Source organism: Takifugu flavidus, chromosome 5, assembly GCF_003711565.1.
Source record: "Takifugu flavidus isolate HTHZ2018 chromosome 5, ASM371156v2, whole genome shotgun sequence".
In the NCBI taxonomy this organism is placed as follows: domain Eukaryota; kingdom Metazoa; phylum Chordata; class Actinopteri; order Tetraodontiformes; family Tetraodontidae; genus Takifugu; species Takifugu flavidus.
The window spans coordinates 3,686,438-3,706,340 of record NC_079524.1 but is presented as its reverse complement, the minus strand read 5'-3'; the positions used below and the strand labels follow the sequence as shown (position 1 = coordinate 3,706,340).

Below are 19,903 nucleotides of genomic sequence, written 5' to 3'. Positions count from 1 at the left end.
TGAATTAACCTGAATGATTATCATCATATAACAATGTTGTATCCTTTATGTATTTACGGCAGCAGTGAAGTGTAGAAATTAATTAGTCTAAAGAGGGGTCAGCCACTGTGTAAATGCCTCATTTTTAATTAATAACTTTTAATTCCATGACATTCATGGTTTAATCAGGTCACCTGTGCTTAACACACCTCACTCCCCACCTATCAATCCGCTTGGATGAGCGAGTGTGTCAGTGTTTCGAGTTACTGAAGGTTAAATCGGTTTCAGCTCTGCAAGTTTGAGCAGCAGTTAAGGAGCAAAGACCAAACTTATTTAAGATGCAAGTGCCATTAGAGATGATACAGGCTCTTTATTTTACTAAACTAAATACAATTGAGCAGTGTCCATGTAGGGAGCCATAGAAATTTAATTGGAACATTATTATTATTACCGTATTATTATTATTAATGTTGCTATATTGTGCATCCATCAGTGTGCTTTGCTGTTTAAGTTCAATGCAAGGTGTTGTTGTTTTTCTACGCTCTAAATAATGTGAGAGCTACAAGAGTAGATTGAATCTGTATTTTGGATTGATAATTCCAGCATGAAACAAAGAGAGTGCAGCAGATAGATGCCAGTTCTGTGCCAGTTTCCTCCCCCGCTTGCTGCCTCTCCTTCTTCCCACAGAAGCGGCAGCAGGGCGGGGTAGGTGGGTGACCTTCTGCAGCCTCCTCTCTTAACCTCACCGGCTACACACTCACTCTCAGCACCATAAATCAGATCCTCTCCCGTCCAGCAGCGATGACCAAGGAGAAGCAGAGCAAAGCGTCTGCCGGAACCGTGACCCCGTCCAAAGGCCCGAAACCCCCCAGGATGCCCAAGTGCTCCCGCTGCAGGAACCACGGTTTCGTATCTCCTCTGAAGGGACACAAGCGCTTCTGCAACTGGAGGGACTGTCAGTGTCTCAAATGTAAACTCATAGTGGAGAGACAGAGAGTCATGGCGGCTCAGGTAACCTCAGCATTTCACCTGTTGGCTGCTTGCTTCAAATTTTGGATAAAGTGTTTCTGCGACGTGGCGCGAGAAAGCCATCCTCAGAATCTTAAAACAAATATATTTTACTGAGCTCGTGAGTGCTGTGGGTAAGGTCGTCTGCAGCGACTGATGCTTTTTCATTTGTTTTATGTCCGTTTGCATTGAAATTTTGTACCCAGAACCTTAATTTCTGGCTATACTCCGAGACAACACCAATGTTACTACACAACAGCTGTATTACCTCCACATAATTGTATTTTCCAATTTGGAAATTCAATTTAGATGCATTTCACCTTTCTTTTTTCAAATTAAAAATTGTATAATTTTAAAGGTTTTCTGATTTAACGTGCATTCATTTATTGAATTGGATTTGCTGACATCATCAAACTGATTGTGAATAAAAAAAACCACGTTATTAAGTTCCATCGAATATTCATTGATTGTTAAACTCAAAATAAACATAATTGGAATAATAATAAAAAAGTGGCGTGTGTCATAGCTGTAGATTATTATTAAAAAATAAAGCAAGAATGTATTTGCTGTCTCGTCGTGCTGATTGATAAACCCTAATATGTTTTCTGTCGTCCAGGTTGCCCTGAGGAGGCAGCAGGCTCAAGAGGAGGAGCTGGGCATTTGTAGTCCGGTTCCTCTCTCCGGGGCCGGGATGATGGTGAAGAATGAAGCCGGAGCCGAGTGCTTTTTCTCTGCGGAAGGACGAAACCAGGCGGCTACCAGTACATCGTCTTCTTCTGTGGTCCCAGGTGAGACATGATCCTCAAGGACTGACCTTCTGTCCTGTCTCCCCCCACTGTCTCGCCATCTGGAGCCCAATAAACCAATCAGTTACTTCCAAACTTTACTGAAATTAATTTAGTTAAAGCATCCAGCAGCACCAAGTAAACCATATTGTAAAAACCAGGTCAGAACACAAGCATATTAATTTCTCTCTTGTGTTCCTCTATAAAGGAATCAGGACTCTAGTCAGGTTGAATGTTAAAATATGTGTGGAAATATTAAACACAAACACATTAAGATAGTTTTTTTTAAGCTAAAATGAAATGCAATTCAAAAGCAGATTTATTTAGGGACGTATCCTGAGAGCAGTGAGGTGAAAACTAACTAAGCGTGGAATGAAAATTAGTATTTTGGTTGGAATTCTATTAGCAAAAGACAGTTTAATGGGAAAGCCGGGGGTCCTGGTGACAGCAGCATAAAGGGGAATCCACAGTTTCTTCATTAGTGGCGGCGTGTGGAGGCAGGCACTGATAGGCTGTTCCCTGATAGCACATTTTTGTAGTTTAGATTAGGAGCGGTCAAGGCTGCTCTGGTTCTGCTCTTGGTGTTTGGATGAGAGAGAACTTTGGATCCCTGGCGTGGCAACAGAGGGGAAGGACTGGAGTGGGAAAAGGAGTCGAGCACTCCGTGTCTCACCGATGACAAGATTAAGAACAATGACAACTAGTGCCATTATCTTCGCCTCGGACGGTGTACAGTGTCTCACTGTGCGAGGCAGAAGGCTCCGGTTCTGCCTGAGAAGAATGTGACCTTGTTGATAAGAAAATAACAAGCAACAATGAGTAATGATGATGTGATGATGGTGTTTGTTTAGATGGGATAACCAACACGTCCGGAAAGTGATGGCACATGAAACACGCATGTTACCTGCAGATGGTGCTGTTGATAGCAGGATAAGTGAGGACCCTTCAGGTCATGTGGCACCTTTTTAGCCTCAGATTTTGATGCATTACACCAGGGAAGATAAAATACAGATGCTTTTGAGTGCCAATTTAAAATTTGAGCTGTTGTTCCCAGTCTAAGCCTGGTGAAACACATGACAACATAAAGTCCGGTCACTATATTTCAGACCTTGAAATATTGCTATCCCCCCCCCCCAAAAAGACACGCAAATTTCTGTGTGTATTTTCTCCAGCGAGCCGCTCGGTGACATCATCCCGACCATCGGCTGGTGCTCGGGCTGCTAACGACGGACAATCAGACCTGCTGCTGGAAAGCTCTTTTTACAACCTGTACCAGCCGTCGTGCTACCCGGCCTACTACGGCAACCTGTACAACTACCAGCAGTACCAGGTGAGCAGCACAGACACCGTCTCACTGTTCACCGCACGCACACACACACACACACACACACACACACACACACACACACACACACACACATCCACTTTTACTCATCCGTCTCCATGAAGTTAGAAGGAACGGTCCTGAAATAAAGTGTCTTTTGATGACCCTGCTCTTGACCTCAATTGCTGGTAGCTGATATATGATGCAATAGATGATACACAGAAGAATTAGAATCATATCGCTGTGCAGCTGACTGTACAGGTAGGGATCAATCAGAGTGTTGTTGTGCAACAGCGGTGCGAGTGTTGATCTAATCTGCACTTCTATATTTGGCCATTTAAAAACAAAACACAGGGTTTCAGAAGAACTAGCTCAAAACCCACAAGGGAACAAAAGGACAAGGAACCGTTTTATCTGATCGAGACGCAGCACAAAGTACGTGTGACGTGCGCGTTTGCAACCTTGTGGACGTTAATTGACTTTGATACCGGCCTTGATGGGTTAAACTCTATTTTTGTGGGTTTGAACCTCCTGAAGAGTTATGAGAGTGTTTGCTTTAATGTTGGCACTTGATCCGTAATATAGGACACATCAGGGAGACAGTACCCGACGACCCCCCCCCCCCCCCACACACACACACACACAGACACATACACACATACATCTGTGTATTCACACTGATTTATGTTGAAATGTATCTCTATTGTGTCCTGTGAAATGAGCTTCTGCATGAAGTAAATGATGTCTATAACTCTCCAGTGATCGCTGATCTTCTCCTGTGAAGAACCTTCCTCCACCCTTCTCCAATATCCCTGCGTTCCCCCAATAGCAACATCCACTTTTGGGGTCACTGCCTCCGCCAGCCCGCCAGTGCACGGCGCGGCCTGAATTGCAAAGGTTAATGGTATTGTCTGTTGGCGGAGGAACACACCGCTACGCCTCAGCGCTCGGAGGAGAAAGTGGGAGCATTAATGCTAATCAGTTAGCAGTCTTTAGCATAATTTAGCCATCCTCCTGGGTGATTTATGATATTTTCTACAATGCTGTCAGGGCTTTGTGATTTGATTGCTCACACCCAGAGGCTCTTTTTTTGTGTTTGGGTAAACTTTCTAAGCGCAAACACATGCTTATTATTAGTTAAGAAGTTGCATTTAAAGAGTGGAGGTAATTATCATTCAATGCTCTCAATGTGAGTTGTTTCCTGTCTCTTTTACCGCTCCCATACCGACATAATTTAAACGACCAGAGGCTCACGGCCGTCCTGACGGGGCTGTGCCTGATGCAGCCGCTCGTCTACGTTTGAGTATTGAACCGCGCCAGTTTACAAAAAGCAGCTGCAGGCTTTATCAGTGAAAGGCCATCTCCTCCATCCTCTGCCCTGCTCTGCACGCAGTGGTGCGCTGCTGCCATGCAGGTGGACCATGATAATATAAGGGTGGTGCTGAGCTGCCAGACAGGAGATGGTGCCAGATAAGAAGACGAGCCCTCTGGGGGAGGTAAGGGAGGCGTCTCCCACCTCCAGGAATCAGCAAGCGAGGGGAAAAATACAAAAACTTTGGTTTGTTGCTTAAGTTCATCATCAACTTGTGTTAATTATTTGTCATATCCTATTATATGTATCTCTATTGGATTCTTTGGAAATTATATTATGGCTGCTGGATGATTAGCTACCATCTTATTCTCAACCTTGGCAGAAAAGCAGCCATTGTCTTTTTTTCCCTCCTTGGTGCACTTGCACCCTCAGAACCAATCCTAACTGTATTTTTCATGGCCCTATACACGACCTGAGTGTAGCTTAAATAACAGTTTATAAAGCTGTCTGAGAACTGATGGTGTGGACAATACGGGTGACATATTACAGGCTGACAGAAATCAAATTCTATAAAAGTGAAATTGAAAGCCGTGGGTGACCCGATGCTGAGGAGACGGCCCGTTTTAAAGGCTGCAGAAAGCCCACGACGCATGCTGCGGCCCGCCGTCAGAACGCCCCCTTGAATGCAGACGGTACTTATCCTCCTGTATTGTTTCGTTCTGTAATCCTTCAGATGCCTCGGATGGTTTAATCACAATAAAAGAAAGTTTGTATAAAATCACAACGACCGTGTTGAATGATTCAGAGGTCAACGTCACGGACCCGGAGGCCTGACGCTTGTTCTGACTTGAGTCTGCTGCTGCGGAGACTCAAATGTTGCAATTGTGAACAGCGAAAATATCTGCTAGAGGGTTTTTTTTTACCATCAATGAAAGTGGGCTCCTTTTCTCTGCCTTAAAGGTGTTTTTTCTACCATATTTACGAGGCGATTCTATATAAATTAAGAGTCGAGTCATTAAACTGTCCGGGAGATTATTTTCATTGTATGTAAACTGTCCTCTGTTTGTCTTTTTTAAGCAGATGCCCCACGGGGACGGCCGCCTGCAGAACCACAACGTGTCCTCTCAGTACTGTGTGCATTCCTACTGCCCGGGGGGCCCCTACCTGTCTCAGGGCCTGAGCTCCTCTACCTGTGTCCCACCCATCTTTAGCGTGGAGGACAATAACAGTAACAACAACAGCTGCCCTCAGACCTTGGCCACCAGTGAGTGAGACGACACGTTTCCAATCCCATAATGCTTTAACCCTCAACGAGGTCTGTTTATGACATTCAAGGTTTAATTTTAAATCAAGGACGATGCTAAACCTGGTGGGAGGCAGATATTTCATTTGAACTTTGCCGTTTTCTTCAGATATAGAACTTTAAATGAGGTGATTATTGGTCCGTTTGTGACTTTACAGAGGTGTCGGCATCAGATCCACAAGTTCCGGGAAGATCTAGTGTAGCAGATTCTTCGTCAAAGATAATAAAAGTAGCGCCGAAGAAGGTCGAAACCTCCCTGAAGCTATTTTCTTCACTTTCAAACCAAATCATTTCCGTGATGTTGTCCTGTTTGTCTTCACAACACACACACACACACACACACACACACACACACACACACACACGCACACACGCACACACGCACACACACACACAATTATGATTATGATTATTACTATGACTATGATTATTATTATTATTATTATTATTATTATTATTATTATTATTATTATTATTATTATTATTATTATTATTATTATTATTATTATTATTATTATTAACTGGGGAAAAAGTAAAACATTCTAGTTATTAGAATAATGATTCTTAGTTCCTGGCTTCAACTACAATAAAAGAGAGTGGTGGCGTCATTGAGAATCATTTCTTTTAAGCTATTTTAGTCAGCCACCTCTCAGGACAGCACCAGCGTGAGTTCTCAAGGCCCCGCAGCTCCCTCCATACCTGTATTTGTTTATGACTTTCACCTGCCTGTTTCCCGTGAGGGTCCCACGTCAGCCTCCTGCTGTGATTTGCTACGCTCCATTACAATATAACAACCCTCTCAGTGGGTGGTCCCACATTAGCGTTGGAAATCAGGCTCCAGCAGTGCAGACGGGACACGGAAAACACTGATTTCCACTTGGCCATCGTCAGTAAAAGTTAGACCCGGGCCAGTCTACTAATGAATACAGTAGTATTTATATAATATCCTGTAAAGTATATAAGGATATGATTCAGTTTGTTTGTTTTTTAAATTGAAAAGTGCTTTATTAACTAACACAATTAACAATACCATCATTGTTTTGTGTATAGGAGTTATTTTTTTCAGCCAGTGGCTTTGAAATCACTTATATTCCTTTGTGAGGGGACGGGGACAGAAACTGAAGACAAACTCTGCAGGGAGGATGTCCCTTTGTCTCTGTGTGTGTGTTTGTGTGTGTGTGTGCTTGTTGTGTCCTTGATGTACTTCACAGCTCACTCATATCTGTAGTTGAGGATACATTTTTCTGCAAGGTTATAAAAATGTTGTTATTGTTACTGAAGCCGACTTTTCTGCCTCCATTCCCAGTTTCTTCATTGATTAATCATTTATTTTGAAGTTTCTTGTCTTTGGCTACCTTGATATTCATTCATTAAGAGCTCCGCTTACACACACACACACACACACACACACACACACACACACACACACACACACACATTATAGATACACTACCCAGTTCATTACCCTAACCATCCCAACTCACTCCAACCTAAACTCCACTCTAATCTCCACCTTAAACCCGTCTCTTAACCCTCCAAAGGTCCTTTGAAGTCTTGGGGCCCAGCAAAATGGCCCCACTTTGCTATTAAAATTAATAATATTTAATATAAAATATTTTGGTGCTCAATATGTAGTAAATGTGAGCCTGCACACACACACACACACACAACACACACACACACACACACTCTCTATCTGGCTGTCAAACAGCCCCTCGGCTCAGATTTATCTCCCCCCATGGATGAGACTAATCAGTTGGCCAAACAGAGATCCAAATAACCTTCAGGAGTGCGGTGCTGTCCTTCCCCTCCCTGCCTCACCCACCCACCCTCTCTCTCTGCCCCCCCCCCCCCCCCCCCCCACCATCACCCACCCTACAGGCCCCGCTGTCTCCGCAAAATTGCCTTCTGGAGTTAGTGAGCGGGAACAGTTAAGATTTACAAACAATGATGAAGCTTGTCATGCGTCTTTCTCCATCCATCACGCGCGGGCGTCACGGCGGCCCGGGCGGAGTCGCCGGTGGGAGCCGTCCCGGTGTTCTTCATAAAAGCCAGCTCGGTGTGAAATACGCCCCCGGCCGGCCTGTTTACTGCCCCCCGCTCGTCAGCAGCAGCTCCGCCGTAAATCGCCGGGCGGGGAGGCGACGGCGCAGTCCATCAACCTCCCACCCCGCCCCGGCATCTCACCTCGCCACCTTCCCATAACACATACACACGGGGGACACACACCCTCGCACTGTTTCACCGCAAACACCCGCCACACTTTACTCTAACCGGGGAGGCTCAGATGAGCTGCCCCGAAAGAGTTATGGCTGTTGCGCTCGCACAGACTTCAGGCCGCGTCCGTCAGTGTTTATGTCCCTCCTTTTTCGTCCTTGTCGGGACTTTCAGCAAATTCAGGAGCGATCCAAACTTCACAGGCCGTCAGCAACTTCTACTTCTTTTTAAAAAGTCTCCATTTGTGCTGCTGTGCCAGCCATACTTTTAGTTTTGCTATATCGGTGTCAGCACGGCGCCGACATTCATTTAAATGCAAATCAGAGTGTTGAGGGATTGCAGATGTTAATCCTCCTAATCGATAGACCCGTGTGAGCCCATTACGTTAGAAATCCATTACTATCTTTCTAGATAATATTCTATTGATTTTTCTCGCGTGGATCTATATTCTACTGTACACCAGAGTGAGTTACTGCGTATAAAGTCACTCGTTTCAGCTTCTCTGCCTCCATTGAGAAAAAGGCTATGAGGAAAATGACAGAGATGGACCTCAGTACGTTTCTTTGTTTCCTCTGTAAAATGCTCACATTGTGTCACACACACACACACACACACACACACACACACACACACACACACACACACACACACACACACCACACACACACACACACACACTTGGCTTGACTCATTCTGAGGAGGTCAAAGAGGTCTTTTGCTCTTTTATGTCTATCTGGCTTTCAACAAATGGGCACTTCCAGCCCAGGAGGTGGCCTTTTCAGAGCAAGTGTGTTCTATCGCAGCCAGAGTTCATCTCTTTCATCCCAAATACATACTACTGTATATACATATATTATATATATTTATATATCGCAGCTCTGACTGAAATTTGTAGTCTTTTTTAGTTTAATCCTGTTTGCACGTTAGCAAGAACCTTGTTCGAAGCTCTGATCAATCCTGACAGGTTTTTACCTCCTGAATAACACAGAGAACATAAGAAAGGACTCAAATTTCTGTCAGAAAACCTACGCAGCATGATCAAGGTGACTTGGTTTAGTCTGTAAATAAGAGCCAAAAGCTGAGCTGTCCAGCTTGTTTCAGGCCTCAGATGGTCTCAGTGAGTCTTGGTTACAGTTGGAAACGTCTGCGTGGTCCATCAGGCTGTCTGTCCCTCGATAGCCTCGGGCTAAATACCAGCGTAATTGTCTGCTCGGAGTACAAGCGGCGTCGTAATGTGTTGTACAACACCACCATTAGCACCGGCCTGGGGCTGCACAGACCTTAAATGTCCAGGGAAGTGTAGTTTATGTCCTTGTCCCTGTACGCTCGTTTCTCTTCCTCCCTCTCTGGTCGCTGAGGACTTCAAATTAAAAGCAAAAGGCTTCTACGGCTCCTTGATTTGTGCGGGAATATTCAGCCCGCCCGTTGCACCACTGCAGCGGTCCTAAAGATGGTATAACGTTGCCACTTCTCACCCTCGAGCTACACCGAACTGATTCCTTTACCGAATAAGACTGTGCAGGCCTCATCTCTTATCATCACAAACCCGCCCATCGTTTCTTTCCCCGACCATATCAAACATCTACAGACGCAGATAACATGAATCTGGTTTTTCCAGGTTATTCCGTCTAAAACAAATTCGATTGGTTGTCGCTCCCCCGGCTCGTCGTCACGCTTCTGCGCAGCACGAATTGATAAATGATGTTGCCCCGGCAGCTCTCTGAAACAGCTGAACGACTTGGATAAACCAAACGGCAGCTTTAGCGCAGGCGGGAGGGCTCCTCCGCTCCCCGGCGACATATTTCACTCTTCCTGTGTCCTTTACTTTGGCATTTTTCTTACCCTGTCGACTCTTAATGAATCCGTTGTTTAACAGGTAATGATGGGGAAGCCTTGCAGCTATCGATCCGGCCGCCTGGGCTCATTATTGCGCGCCCATAACTTTTCGACGGTTCGTGTCAAAAAGCCAAACGTTAGACTGACAGGCCATTTTGTAAGTTGATGGGGCAAAGTAGCTGAAATTGTGATTTAGATTAGGGGTGAGGGCTGTCACGCCTCTCCGGCGATCATCTCCGCCGAGGACAGATTGGTTAACAATACAGGAGCAAAGGTTTCTCTCTGCTTAATTAGCCTTTGACCCCCAACACTGATGCCTTCTGTCAGCCTGTGTTGCCTCAAAGCAATAATGAGTATTTAAGTGTTTGTCTGACCCTCTAATGGCTGCATAAGAGACTGCAGCCCGAGGACGCACGGGCTCCCCTCCTCTGCTATCAGTAGTGACAATATCAGGATAAAATGAAGACTGTGAAGAGGTTTTAATCGTCTTTTAAACACTGTTTCTTGCGACCAACAGGGTGGGATTCACAGCGTTTTAGCTCTGATGAGTGCATAAATTAGCAGAAAATGTTCTTTGCCGGTGATTCCGCCGAGCACATCGGTAAGAAAGGTGTCACTTGATTTGAAGTTAATTGGGGGGGTCGGGGATGAGCCGCGGCGTTATGCTGAAGATGGGGTGAGCATCACCTGTGCGACACCTGTGAGCCCCCACTGCATTTAAAGGTGCTGTGTAGTTTCACTCAGTTTTCTGGACCATTAATCCCCCCCGCCCCCCCATCCCCACGAGGGTCGGTCTCAGCACTGACACCATCGGGGACCTTCTCAGCCCGGCCAGGGACATTTGTGTTGAGACACAGGCCGTATCATTACAAACGGAGCCCTTTAGTCCCAAATCGACCTTGACGAGCGACGGCCAACTTCTCATCCTGGATCTCGATGTGATTTGGTTTGAGGTTGATGAAAACCTTCACTGTGTCACTGTGTTTGAAATGTGGTCCTCTTCTCTGGGCTGCTGATCCTTAGTTGTCTCCTCTGAACTCCCTCTCTGCTGGCGGGAGGATTCCCGTCACCCGTTGGTCTCGGCTGGGGAATCGGTTGGGAATCCTGTGCAGCTTGGATCATTTCCTCCTTGTTGATTTAGGCGAGATCGGACCACTGCCTCAGCCAGAAAGTCCTCCTTTCAGATCCTGTTGAAGTTTTCTTTCTTTTGTTCACGGGGACGCTCATGAACAGGCTGCATTAGGTTGAGTGACTCCTAAAGTGTGTGTGACGGCTGCTTCAATGCTTCATCCATGCTGATCTCTTAACCTTCTTGTAGCTCCAATCCCTTTGTTCCACTCTCTTTCTGCTGAGTGGAGGAGCAGTAATCCTCAGGTAGACATTTACATTTCATTATATTGTGACCAGGAGATGATATTTGCTCTAAATATTGTCAAATCACAAACCTACAATTAACATTTTCAATATTAATGCTGTTTTTTTTTTTTTTTAAACAAAGGGCTCAAAGTTTTACTCACACCTGTACAGATGTGTACCTGTGCGCTTGCGTTATCTACCCCTATGACCCTCCTGTGTGGGGGGCGGGTGTAGATTATGAAACCTACAGGGAGCTTATCCCGACTGGATCAGGCTGAGTTACCCTCTCCTCACATCTGGGCTTTTGTTCTCCACTTTGGAACAGCAGAAATGAGTGAACCTTCATTCAATCCCTCTCCGCTTCTGTTAGCAGGACAAGTGGGAGGTTAAAAAAGCTTCCTTTTGTGACCTGACACAAAGACGCTTTAATACTTTAGAAACCTTATATAGAGAACCGAGCAAATGGGGAAAGGGCAAAAGTTCAGCCCAAGAATGACCTTTTTTTTTTTTTTTACCCTTTTCCAACAAACTTGCCTTTCCAGATGTTACGATGCCCAAACTTTTAATGAGCTCGTCCTCAGGTCTCACGAGTATCCACAGCAATATTTACTCCGAAATCCTGTGGAAAAGGGACTAAAAATGTGCTACAGGCAGTCTAGAGGTGCCAGCGTGTGCAGATACTGTGTGCGACATTAGATGGTTGAGTAAAATCTTGTGTTTAATCAAATCAATATTAAAAGCAATCATCAGTGAAAATAACAGTTAATTGCATCATTAACTGGTGCTTGGCAGCCAGTTGAGGACGAGGCTTTCTTTGCTTTTTCAGCCACATTAATCTGGATTAAACAGGAGAGGAGAGACTCTCCGCATGCAGCAGAGAACACGTGCACTTAAGTGCACCGTGATTTAACATTTCCAGTTAAACCAGCACCTCCAGTCACTTCCACTCCTTAATTACCTCCATAGATTTCCCGCTGATGAACAGGATTTGACCAGGAAGGGGCTGATTCACGGCCGCCCTCCTCCACCCACAGCCTGTTACAGCCGTTTGAGGAAAATAATAAATAATTAAAAGTGCTCCGACCAACAAAAACTAGAGCCCAAAAAACAATCTGACGTTACTGAGGAGAACAAACTGGAGGGAAGCATTGATGGTGCTGAAAGTGTGGAGGCCTGAGGGAGCAGACTGTTTTTCCCAGACTCCTCCACTGGCTTTGACGTATTTACGTTTGCCAGGAGAATCCAGCGGCGATTATTCTGTGGTGTTTCTGTTCTGCTTATTTATTCATCTTACAGCAGAGTTTATGGTGTGTGGTCCTGTTCTGCCTGACCACCACGCCATAAGGGTTTATCACATTAACGACTTAGAGGAGGATCCCAGAAAAATTACCTTTTTTAAGGTTTGAGTGTTTTTTGTCAATACCAGGGCAGCGATGCTGGCTTTAATATGTGCTCACTTTAATATAATGTGCACTGTTGTTTAACACGATCAATATAAGCAGGAAAGAAGCACAGTGTCATTCCCTCTTTCCTTTGATATTGAAGTGAAAATATCTCCATGAATTCATCAAAAATGACTGACCACATCATCCGATTAAGGAATAATCGACTGATGGAGGCTCTCTCCTGTCTGCAGCCTTCTCTCCCAGCAGCCCCTCCACTGGTCCGGACTCCAGCATGACCTGCAGGCCCATCAGCACCATGGTTACCTCCGATCTGCACCCCGAGTGCGAAGCCACCGGCGAAACGGCAAACTTCACCATCAGCTCCATCATGGACGGTGACGCCGGAAACTAACCAAAGCTCATGGGAAGGAACTCCAAGTTCTCTCAAATCAATTTCAGTTTCTCCTGCTCCATTATTTCCTATGTTTCATAATCATTAGTTCATTTTACCATAGTAAAAAGTTTAGGGGATTAAAAAAAACTCACTTTAGAGGCTTCTCAGAATCAGGCTGCTCCAGTCTGGAGCAACCAAAACACAGATTATTGAGTTGAGACTGGACCTTTTCCTAATGAGGAGCTAACTTGTGACTCTAAATAGTTGTGTTTTTGTCTTTATTAGACATTTCTTTTCTCCACCATCAACAGTTCAATTGAACCACTCCACAAAGCAGTTTGGGCCAGAATAAGGTATATTTGGGCAACAGGGTGAACCAGTAAGGTTACTTCATAAATTGGGATGATTTTGATGACTTTTGTCAGTAGTTTGATAAGACTTTGTGCTGGGGAGTCGCCCCCTACCGGCCAGTAGATGAATGTAAGTGTAGTTTCTTCCCCAGATGTTTTGTCCTCTGAGTCTTCAGGCTGACGGACACAGACTAACATGATTTGCAGATTTTCCTATTCCTGCAACGCAGCTTGGAAACTTTGCAATAATCAAAGTTTAACTGCTTTTATGCTTACAAATCTTTCGACCCGCTCTTCCTGTAATGCGCTCCTGCTGCAGGTAATAAAATAAAGCAGCTTGTAAAGCTTCTGGGGTTCTATCTGTGCATCTTTGTGTCGCTGGAAGTGGAATTTGTGCGCTTTATTTTGCACATCCCCGTTAACTGCATTTTTGCGCACGCATCCATAGTTCCCGCGCTTGAATAAGGCAGCAACAAAAGTCATTTGGAGTCTTGGGGTTTATGTCGCTACAAGTTTTCGGGAAATAAACCTGCTGCAGGTGATGAAGTGCGTGGCGACGGTGCGGGAGAAACAACCGCATAAAGCAGACGGAGAAAATTACTTGTATTTAGTTTCTGCTGCTGTGGGAACATTCACTGGACTCGGCCCCATCTGTTGTAATCAATAACATGGCCGCTTTGTTTTTTCTTTTTTTTTTCTTTTTATTAAACGCACTTACTCTTAATTTCATCCACCAGTGGTTTTAGAGAGAAGAATGTGGAGTTACCTATGAGACTGACATTATAAATCACATCTCGGGAGCGGATCGCACAGCAGTATCGATTGATCCTGATATATCACAGAAATTTACTGTCACTTCTGTTTTCAATTAAAGATACAATCAGTCAGATAATGACTTAATTGGATTTTACAGAAGATTGAGTTTTATTGCCCGGTGCTTTATGGGTTTAGTTAAGGGAGGCCGTTTTTATCACGGCTGTCAGGGGCCGCCGCCACCGTGTCCTTCTGTAGCTGCTGCAGGCCTGCAGGCAGCGCACGCAGGGCGCAAAGTGTCACACCATTGGTTTTCCTTGAGCTGCCTCCATGAATCACCCCCGGCGGCAGGAGAAACCTGCCCCCCCCCGGCGCCTCCTCCTGGAGCGACGCACGGCGCAGGAGAGGTGAAATTATATTCCTGAACTTTAGGTCCATTTTAGATTTTACAACTGTTGCCTCAGCTTCTGGGGAAAGTTTGGAGCGCAGTATTTTTGCCCTTTATGCAAAGAAATTCATATTGAATGAAAAGAAACTTTGAATCCTTCATAAAAATGGTAAAACTACTGGAGACGAAAGTTTAATGTCATTTAGCGGAAGGTCTTCCATCACAGCCTTCCCCTGCTGAAGGTTCACTAATTCAGACGTCTGCCTAATTTCTCCGGAGGTGTCCCGCCTCCCCGGAGAGGCTTAAATCAGCGTTGGGGTGACAGGACTGGTGAGTGGCGGTCACGCCCCACAATCAGCACCCCATAATAACCGCAGTCAGCAGAGGTCAGACACTCCTCCAGCTCTGACGGGGCCTCTGCTGATACACGCAAGATGCACACGGAGCCGACCCATGATTAAAGGTTGACTGGGGCACTTCAACCTGAATCGAGAGGTCCTTTAACTATGGTGTTGAAATGATCTTTTTATACTATACACCACTGATTGTAGTGTTCATTTAAATAAATATGTTTAAAATAGTCCTAATGTCACTTCACAACCCCCTGTAAATGCTTCATGGATATATGCACCTAGCTCGTCAACTATTTGGACAGTAATCATACTTATATATTTATCCATACATCTATTTAACCCACAGAGATAATAACAGAACTCTCATGGGCTCAGTCCTGTTGTATAAATGTCCGTCAGCCCAGAGTTTGATGGAGCTCATCAGCGTTACCATAAGAGACCGGAAGGGGGAGACAAAATCACCACTTTGTAGCGTTCACTTAGGTTGGGCTAGCAGTTCACAGTTATTTAATCACATTTAAAAAATAGCAATTCAAATAATAAAAATGCCCTTTGTAGACAAGGAAATGTGTCATTGAAACACAGATGAACCACAGTTCCCGCGTATTTTATGACTTTTGTTTTATAGACTTTTATTTTAGAGTTTTTAGACATCAATATCACTCACTTTCTGACGTCTGTTATTTAATAAAACTCAACACGATCCATTACAAAATGCAGCCGTTGTTCACATGAAAGATTCTCTTCATCTTGAATTGCATCAGAAACCCTTCATGATGATCAGCCTGCAGTGTGTTTATAAGTCCGGGTTGTGTTTTACTCCTCATCCTGGAACAACATGAGTAAATTTATTGTGCGTTGTGGTCCGGGCGATCCCCCAGCACCTCCCACAGATCTACTGGGCCGGCACAAACCGCAGAGCCGCTCCAGTCACCTTGAAATTTCCTCCGCTATTTTCCAATTAAAAGCTTAATAGCCCTGGAGACGGGCTTCATGTGGGGAAGTTTACCAAGCTCTTATTCTCCCCGAGCAGCAGCACTCTCCGATCCCATTATTTGCTTGAATAAACCTTTTTTTACGGTCAGAAACGAGCCCCGGTGTCCGGTGTTATGTTTCAATGCCCTCTATTAGTCCAGCAGAGACGCATCAGCATCCGCGGAGCTGCTTTTCAAAGGCCTTTTATATCAGGGAGCTGAATTATTGTGTTCCAGGTTGAGAAGCAGCCAGAATTTTGTCTCAAAGTCTGTGGGTGTGAGGGCAGATATGGACGCGTCCTGTCTGACTCTTTGGACGAATTTCTTCAGAATTAATAAGTTCAAATAATGATCGTTATATATGGATAAAGTCTATGTTTAGATTTAAAAGAAATACTGTTGAGATGCTTTTGTATTTCCTGTCCACAAATTGTCTCCAAATAATTAAATATTATTGGTGCTTTGGGCAGTGATGACTGGATTTTGTGATTTTTAAAAAGGCAATCCCCCTGAATTTACTTAAGTATTTAGTTTCTGATGTTTGTTCAAAACAAAACATAGATATTGATTGTTATTCTTTTATGTTCTGTCTTTTAATGTTTCATTCCTTGGAGACATTCGTCACTAGTGTTTAACCTTTACATCCTCGCGCTAAATGCAAAAGTAATTTTAAATAGAAAATCCTGTGTGATTAAATGTTGCAGGAACAAACTCAGGTTTCCTCCCTATAAAACCCCGTCCTGTTACACATCTTTCTTCAGGTTTTCTGTTTCAACTGAAAATCTGCTGAATGGCTTAAATCTCATTCAAAATCTCCTGTAAAAAAAAGGAAGTAGAACGTGAGAACCTGATCCTATTTTTTTCCTCCTCTCTTGGATATTTTTCCAGGCTGCTGGCGGTCTTGACGCATCGTTTAGTTACTCGTCTCCATGAGTGCGTGTCGGGCTGATGCATATCTGCGCTGTCAGCCAGAGGAAAGGTGGATCCCCACGACCAGCCAACACCTCTTATCCTCCTCCTGTCAAGCGTGTGCCAGTGCAGATCCATCCACCTCTGGGACCACTTCACTCCCTCCGCGCGTCGCCTCTCACGCACTTGTGCGTCTTGGAAAACGCGCTGCGCCTGGCAGAATGAATGGCTACGGGTCCCCGTACCTTTACATGGGGGCTCCGGTGTCTCAGCCCCGGGCCCCTCTCCAGAGGACCCCCAAGTGTGCGCGGTGCCGGAACCACGGCGTGCTGTCTTGGCTCAAAGGTCACAAGCGGTACTGCCGGTTCAAGGACTGCACCTGTGAGAAGTGCATCCTCATCATCGAGCGGCAGCGCGTCATGGCGGCGCAGGTGGCGCTGCGCAGGCAGCAGGCCAACGAGAGTCTGGAGAGCCTCATCCCGGAGTCGCTCAGGGTCCTGCCCGGCATCGGCATGACCGCAGGCGGTGAAGGGAACCAGGCAGCCCCGCCGAGGACAGAGGAGCTGGAGCTGAGGTGGAGCAGCCCGGAACCGCAGGCCGCGCCGCCAACGTGCGCAGGTAAAAAATAGAAGATTTAAAGTAGATTTTAGTCGAAGTAGACATGTTGACTGGTATTACTGCTATATTGATATAACTGAGGGGTTTTATGGCTAACCTGTGGCTTCGACCTAAAACGTTTTCTTACAACTATATAATATTAACATTAGTTTTAAAATTAGATAAAGTGTTGTTTTAACTGCTCCAGTGAAGATAAGATGATTCTGACATCCCCCCAAAATTTAGATTAAATTCACGCTTTTTAAATTCGATTTACAGGACGTCTCATTTATGAAGCGATTCTCTCAGTCGATTCTTGTCTTTGAAATTATATCGAAATTAACAAACAGAAATGAAAGCAAGTTTGTAAGAAACGTTTTATAGAGTTAAACTTGAAAATGAGAAATTCTGACAGACGGTTCTAATTATAAACAGTCAAGTGTTTTTACAGAAAATCTCAATATAATTAAAAATTAAAAACTCAGACCAGATAGTTTGGATGCAAAAAATCAATGCACTATTGTTTTTCTATTGTAAAACTTCGATTTCATTTTTGTTTGTTTTAAATCAACACAGGCAAATATTTAAAGCAGGTTTGAAGGTTTGTAATTTCTGGATGTCGTCATCCTTTTCTACGTTTGTTTTTACGTTTGTGCTTTGGTTGCAGAAGCGAGCAGGACAAATGCAACACTTTTATTTATGGAGCGTTTATTTTAATGCAAGTGGCTGTTAATACACGAACCACGTGACAAGCACCCTGACGCACCGAGCTGAGCTGAAAGATTAGAATCATCAAGGCTCCAGGTCGATGCTGTCGTCATTTTACCTGCAGGAGGTCAAATTCAGGTCCAGCTACAAGCGGCCTGAGCCCAAAACTGTGGTCAGAGGATGTCTGACAAACCGATAAAGCGGTGATGTGGAGACGAACAGCCACACACACATGGGCCGAAGAGAAGCTACAAAAGAAAATGACAATTTGTGCAAAATTTAAGGAGTAAATGCGGGCCTGTCAAAAATCACCTGGGGAGGCGGAAGTAAATTCAACCCGCATTTGAGTGTTTGCTAATTGAGGCATTAAATATAACCTCCCAAAACAAATAATAATTTAAAATGAGCGATACAATCACCTTGAAATATCATATATTTCGTATGTAAAGGTGCAGTAATACGAAAAGCCAAACCTGACTTCGCGTAATGTTGTTGGGGTTTGTCGCATGAATTTATTTTATTTTATTAAAATACCTAAATAGTGAAAATCTATTTTTGGTGGAATGCTAACTGAAGCTTAAATTCGACTGTTTGGCTGTCCCACCAGAAGCCACCGAGGACACTGAGGAGGTGTCCGGGGGGGAGAACGGGGGCAGCTCCAGCGACAGAGAGCAGGATGTCAGTTCTCCTGAGGGCTCCAAACCAAACTCCTGCTACACCCCGGAGCCTCCAGAACCGCCCTCACACCCCGAAGAGGCCCGCTACAGCCTCCCCAAGGCCGACAACAGTGAGAAGCAACCCAAAGCCGAGAGTCCCCCTCAGAAGTATCCCGTCAGTCCCGCGGAGCAGAGCGTCCTGATCGAGGGTCTCGGCGGCTCCATCAACCTGCCTTTCAGCCTCCGAGCCAACCGACCACCGCTGGAGGTCCTCAAGAAGATCTTCCCCGCTCACAAACCTCCTGTCCTGGAGCTCATTCTCAGAGGGTGCGGGGGGGACCTGGTGGGGGCCATCGAGGTCCTGCTTTCCAGCCGGAGTGCTGACGGGAGCGCGCACCCGCACGCCGACCCCCACCCAGACACACTGGTGGTGCCTTCAAACGGACACCTGTTCGAGCACACGCTGGCCTCTTACCACCCGGTGTCCTCCTCCGCCAAGTGGTCCGTGGGCTCCGCTTTCCGGGTACCCGAGACCCTCCGGTTCTCATCCGACTCCTCAGCGGGTGTGGTGTCGAGCACCCCGCTGGGCGTCCCCATGCAGCACTCGCCGTTCCCGCAGCACACGCGTTACCCGCTCATGCTGCGCAACTCTCTGACGCGCAGCCAGGCCAGCCCGTTCGTGCACAACGACGTGACCCTGTGGAACACCATGGCCCTGCAGCAGCAGTACCAGCTGCGCTCGGCGGCCCAGTACGTGTCCCCGTTCTCCCCCGCAGCCTCCGGCGGCACCGTGTTCCGCAGCTCCCCCATCCTGTCCCCCAGACCCCCCGAGGAGCAGCGCGTTAGCCTGCAGGAGGAGAGCTGCACCCTGGGACCCAAACCCGGCCTTTACTCCCCCGAGGAGGAGTACGAGGAGCGCTCCGACTCCGCAGACTCCCGCATCATTAACGCTTCTTCCTAGATGCTGAACATGGACTGAGTCAGCAGAGGACACCAAAATGTATCCCTGTGATCGGACGTGTAGATGTTTTTATTTCAGAGGTGTCGATGACGTCTTTCCTTCGAACCCCTTCGTTTGTCAGACTTCAGGTGGACGCCGCCAAAACGGATGAATGTAGCAGACTGTCCCTGTCTCGAAATTCCGTCAGTCCTTTTCCTGTAAGCATGTTTAATACTGTGAAATGTGACCACATGCATGAAGAGAGTATCCCAAATAAACTGCATCTCCAGAAAAACCGTGTTGTGTTCAGTGTTTGGCCGAATGACGTCACTGCATCGTAAAATGCCTTTTGGAAATGAGTAAAAACGTTTTTTTC

General features: G+C 45.6%; 2 protein-coding genes across 3 annotated transcripts; both read left to right on the top strand.

Moving 5' to 3' along the window:
* The first annotated feature begins 640 nt into the window (after positions 1-640).
* dmrt1 (doublesex and mab-3 related transcription factor 1) lies at positions 641-13,598 on the top strand. 2 transcript variants are annotated; one of them, XM_057032219.1, is made up of 5 exons: positions 641-990; positions 1,604-1,775; positions 2,945-3,102; positions 5,486-5,672; positions 12,757-13,598. In XM_057032219.1, exons 1-5 carry the CDS (start codon positions 781-783, stop codon positions 12,915-12,917), a joined length of 888 nt encoding a protein of 295 aa, XP_056888199.1. In that variant the 5' UTR covers positions 641-780; the 3' UTR covers positions 12,918-13,598. The 2 variants fall into 2 exon arrangements, with proteins under 2 accessions (XP_056888199.1, XP_056888200.1); XM_057032220.1 differs by having other exon boundaries at positions 645-990; positions 5,489-5,672.
* Positions 13,599-14,604: 1,006 nt separating this feature from the next.
* On the top strand, positions 14,605-19,822 carry dmrt3a (doublesex and mab-3 related transcription factor 3a). The gene is made up of 2 exons (XM_057032211.1): positions 14,605-17,244; positions 18,539-19,822. Exons 1-2 carry the CDS (start codon positions 16,647-16,649, stop codon positions 19,546-19,548), a joined length of 1,608 nt encoding a protein of 535 aa, XP_056888191.1. The 5' UTR covers positions 14,605-16,646; the 3' UTR covers positions 19,549-19,822.
* Positions 19,823-19,903: the final 81 nt, after the last annotated feature.

Coding starts and splice junctions, on each gene's coding strand:
- dmrt1 (XM_057032219.1), top strand. CDS start 781: ATGACCAAGGAGAAGCAGAGCAAAGCGTCTGCCGGAACCGTGACCCCG. Junction 991..1,603: donor AGAGAGTCATGGCGGCTCAG/GTAACCTCAGCA, acceptor TCTGTCGTCCAG/GTTGCCCTGAGGAGGCAGCA. Junction 3,103..5,485: donor ACAACTACCAGCAGTACCAG/GTGAGCAGCACA, acceptor GTCTTTTTTAAG/CAGATGCCCCACGGGGACGG.
- dmrt3a (XM_057032211.1), top strand. CDS start 16,647: ATGAGTGCGTGTCGGGCTGATGCATATCTGCGCTGTCAGCCAGAGGAA. Junction 17,245..18,538: donor CGCGCCGCCAACGTGCGCAG/GTAAAAAATAGA, acceptor CTGTCCCACCAG/AAGCCACCGAGGACACTGAG.